Source organism: Euphorbia lathyris, chromosome 1 (assembly GCF_963576675.1).
Source record: "Euphorbia lathyris chromosome 1, ddEupLath1.1, whole genome shotgun sequence".
Classification (NCBI taxonomy): domain Eukaryota; kingdom Viridiplantae; phylum Streptophyta; class Magnoliopsida; order Malpighiales; family Euphorbiaceae; genus Euphorbia; species Euphorbia lathyris.
In genome coordinates this window covers 126209431-126214266 of record NC_088910.1, presented here as the reverse complement: position 1 = coordinate 126214266, position 4836 = coordinate 126209431, and the positions used below count along the sequence as shown (strand labels likewise).

Genomic DNA, 4836 nt, shown 5'->3' with positions numbered 1-4836 from the left:
CTCTCGACCACTTGGTCCAAGAAGATCTGATACCATATCAAGCAAACAATTGAACTAAAAGTTTAAACGGACAATTAAGATCCAACAATATCTTTTTATATTAATCTCAGCTTAAAACACTATTTGACCTATAAGTTACCAAAATTTGACTTTGACCTATTATTTGGTAACATTTGCTCATTGATTTATTCAAAATACTTATTTAGCTCATTTATCTATCATGTTACATTTGCTCCTGACCTATCAAAATTGATGAAATGTAACCAAATAACTGGTTAGAGTGGAAAGACTAACATTTCGGATAGATGAAACCAAGAAATGTTACAAAAAAAAAAAAAAAAAAAAAATCAATAGTGAAATAGTGCTTTAATTCTATTAATATTTGACATAAGTCAATAAATTGAAAAATGATGATTGTAAACACAATAGCATTAACATAATAGCACCAAAATTCTTTTTCCCAATTTAAAATGTATGAGTTTTTAGGAAATTTGGTATTTTGTGTGTCTAATAATGACAATGAGGTTAACATATTTGGATAAAGGCAGCTCCAAATTATAGTTTTAGATTTGACCACACAACACAACAACAAAACTTCCAAATTTACGCAGTTGATCCCGTGACCTGCATGAAATTTTTCTGTGTCTTTCTATCTGCAGTGTTTAACGACCAACCAACGAACTTCCTAACTTCTTCCACCTCCTCTATAAATGCCAAACTCTTAACCAAAAACATATATACTCTTCTAAACATAATTATTACTTACTCCTCAGGATTAGTGCTTAATATGGCTTATGCTGCTGCTAAGTTTTCATTAAGCTTGCAGATTCTTCTTCTCCTACTTACTCTTTCTTCATTTAGCTCTGCCATTACCACTCAAGATTATGCTGATGCTCTTGAAAAATCCATTCTCTTCTTCGAAGGACAACGCTCCGGGCGATTGCCTGCTAATCAGAGGCTCAAATGGAGGGGCGACTCGGGACTCTCCGATGGCTCTAGTTATCATGTATATCTCTAATCATAACATGTTTGTGGATAATCCCTAAACTATTTATGTGTTTAACTTGAATTTAAAACTATTTTCGGTTTTAAAAATGTGACATATCAGTATTATCGCTGACTTATCATATTCATCTAAGTGGTTCAGAACTAACTGGTTTTATGTTGTATTATGATTTCTTCTTATAAGGACTCGAACCATGATGTGAAGTAATTGAATGTATGTATTTATGTGGATTAATTTTCAGGTGAATTTAGTGGGCGGATACTATGATGCGGGAGACAATGTGAAATTTGGTCTTCCGATGGCTTTTACAACAACATTGTTAGCTTGGAGTGTGATTGAATTCGGTAGCTCAATGGATAGCCAGATTGAGAATGCTAGAGCAGCCGTCCGTTGGAGTACTGATTATCTTCTCAAAGCAGCCACCGCCACCCCGGGCACACTCTATGTTCAAGTGAGTCTAATATATGATATCGAGTAATGGACACATTTTGCGGTCAATCCCTAGACCGTTTCTCTATTCATGGTGAATTCAAAACTATTTCCGGTTATATGCTGTTTCGGTATTAGTTCATTCTACTAGCCATAATTGCATCCTAAAGATTTTTTCACACATTCAAAACAGTCTGCTTGTCTGACAGACGAACTCCTTTTTTCTACAGTCTGCCTATCAGATAAGTGGACAACTTTCTTTGGCAGTTTGTCTATCGGACAGGCAGACTGGTGCCAATCTTTGACACGACATTATGACTAGCTGAATGAACTAAAAACACCACAAAATCGGAAATAGTTTCAAATCCACCGTAAATAAAGAAATAGTTTAAAATTAACCACAAATGAGTCAATACCTCTTCAATACACCCTAAAATATCATATTTTAATGTAGGTTGGAGATCCAAATTTGGACCATAAGTGCTGGGAGAGGCCTGAAGACATGGACACGCCACGCAATGTGTACAAAGTAACCCCTCAAAATCCAGGGTCTGATGTGGCTGCCGAGACAGCTGCTGCTCTGGCTGCTGCATCTATTGTTTTCAAGGATTCTGACCCTTCTTATTCTTCCAAATTGCTTCATACAGCCATGAAAGTAAGCATTAATTACCTCATATAATATACACTTAAACCATTTTTAATTTACAAGAAATCTCAATGATTTAATTTGGATTTTGCAGGTGTTTGATTTTGCAGACAAGTACAGAGGTTCTTACAGTGACTCTCTCAGTTCAGCAGTCTGTCCTTTTTACTGTTCTTACTCTGGATTCCAGGTAATATGATACGATGGTTTTTTAATGAAACGTTTCGAAACCGAATGTCTTTCCAGAAATTGATTAATTGTTAATCATATGTTTATTTTGATTAACAAATTAATTCCCAACCTGTAATCAAAATTTTGTGATTAATTAATTAGGATGAACTTCTTTGGGGAGCATCCTGGATTCATAGAGCCTCGCAGAACAGCTCTTATCTGGCTTATATCCAATCAAACGGTCACGTTTTGGGTGCTGATGATGATGATTTCTCCTTTAGTTGGGATGACAAGCGAGCTGGGACAAAGATTCTACTCTCCAAGGTTAATTTATTCTAAAATTAAAGGTCAAAATGTCCCTAAAATTGGCACGATCAAATCAATTTAAATCAAATTTTTAGATATCAACTCAATTTTTACCGAGATTAATATAAAATATATGATGGAACCTTTAAGTTCGAACCTTAATTATAAGCTCCGGCTTTTAGTTCAATCAGTTTCATGATATGGTAACAGAGTTTCTAAGATCAAAGGGTCGAGAGTTCGAATCATGATAACTTCATTAATTTATGGAATTAAAAACACTTAGATGGGATAGGCCTTATTTATTAACAGAATTAAAAACATTGTGACCCTTAATTTATTAATTCTACTAAAAGCTTCAATTCCGTTTGGATTTTGAACAGGGATTCTTAGAGAAACATACAACAGAATTAGAGGTATTTAAATCACATTCAGACAACTACATATGCTCCCTGATTCCAGGAACTTCCAGTTTCCAAGCCAGCCAATATACTCCGGGTAAGCTATTTAACCATCCATACGACTCGAACCTAAGACCTCGCCTGTTATAAAATTTTCTGTGCTTTTCTAGGTGGGCTTCTCTACAAAGCAAGTGAAAGCAATCTACAATATGTAACATCAACAACATTCCTACTACTAACATATGCTAAATACCTCAACACAAATGGAGGATATGCAAAATGCAGAGGAACAAGCGTCACCGCCGAATCACTAATATCACAGGTAAGACGACTGTCGCAGCTTAATCAAATATATGGTAAACCGTTTTTAATTGACTAGTTAATTGACCATGTCTACCAACCCCTATCTGAGAATACAATTTATAAAAACAAATCCGCTTGACACGATCCTTTTAATATAATTATCATCTGTATTATATATACATCACATAACACGATTATGACTGATTATATGTTTTGATGCTCTTATCCCAGGCAAAGAAACAAGTGGACTATATATTAGGTGAAAATCCAAGAGAAATGTCATATATGGTAGGATTTGGAGAGAAGTATCCTCAACATGTGCACCACAGGGGATCATCTCTGCCCTCAATTCATCAACACCCTGATCGAATTCCATGTGGCAATGGGTTCCAATATCTGTACTCGGGCGAACCAAACCCGAATGTGCTTGTCGGAGCTATAATTGGTGGTCCTGATAACCGAGATAATTTTGGTGATGACCGGAATAATTATCAACAATCGGAGCCTGCTACTTATATTAATGCTCCATTTGTTGGTGCACTTGCTTTTTTTCTCGGCTAATATGTAATATTGAGTTGTGTTGTGTGTATTTCATCGGAGAAAGTGCTAAAACATATATATGTTTAGCCTTCTCCAAGTTGATTTTCAAGTGATTATTAGTGATTATAATTAGATTTAAAAAATGGATTTAAATTGTCTTTTCTGGCTCTAATATTTAATTATTTTAAATTTGGCCTAATTCATCCTAGAAGATATTTTAAAATGAGAAGATCGCATTACACATAAATAACTCTTTACTTTTATAACTTGCCAATGTGTGATACTTACAAAATAGAGAGATCGGGATGCCCGTTGATCATTGATAAGTAGAGAAATTAAAAAAAAACAATAACATTGGTATTTCACTTTATTGAGAGTTTCTAGCATATTGATTTATTTTCATTGACCATGCAATATAACAAGCCTCTCTTCTAGTCCTCTTCAATCACAGAATAATTGATTCATCATCTACCTCTGTCCTTAATTCTAATTTGCAATTAGATTCAGATTCACTAAAATGAATATTAAACGTATTAAAATTGTCTAGAGCTTCCAGAATATCGAAGACGCCTTGAATGTACACCATCTTCTTTCTAAACCTAAACCTGATGAATTTTCGACAAAGTCCTCCACTTCCAGCCGCAGCAAATTACCAGCTTCTCTCTGGTGCCGGCCCTGCTAGTCCCTCTTGTTGGTTACAAGTTCCGAGGTTTGTCCGACACTTGCTTTTGGATGATATTTCTCCAGTTTGAGTTCTAATGCATTACTTTTCTTACAAAAAAATGAAAAATGGGTATATGAGATATATGTAACTAGTAATTAAATCATGATTTGAGTTCGAGAATATATAAATTGCAATTGGATCAAAATTAGATGAACAGAGTAAAGTCAACTAGTGAAGTCAAGTCTATGCATAAAATTCCAAACTTCTGCGTTAAGTCTTGATCTTTACATGAGTATAGTTGAATTATAATTAACTCAAGGTATGCTATTTATTTGCTTTTTTTTTTTTTCTTTTTTAAATGCTATTTACTTTATTT

General features: G+C 34.5%; 1 protein-coding gene across 1 annotated transcript; it reads left to right on the top strand.

Annotated features, from left to right (window-relative positions):
* Positions 1-760: 760 nt before the first annotated feature.
* On the top strand, positions 761-3910 carry LOC136214947 (endoglucanase 1-like). The gene is made up of 8 exons (XM_066002905.1): positions 761-1006; positions 1248-1457; positions 1890-2090; positions 2176-2268; positions 2412-2573; positions 2936-3050; positions 3124-3275; positions 3488-3910. The coding sequence occupies exons 1-8, from the start codon at positions 788-790 to the stop codon at positions 3815-3817; spliced, it is 1482 nt and encodes a 493-aa protein (XP_065858977.1). The 5' UTR covers positions 761-787; the 3' UTR covers positions 3818-3910.
* The last annotated feature ends 926 nt before the right edge of the window (positions 3911-4836 follow it).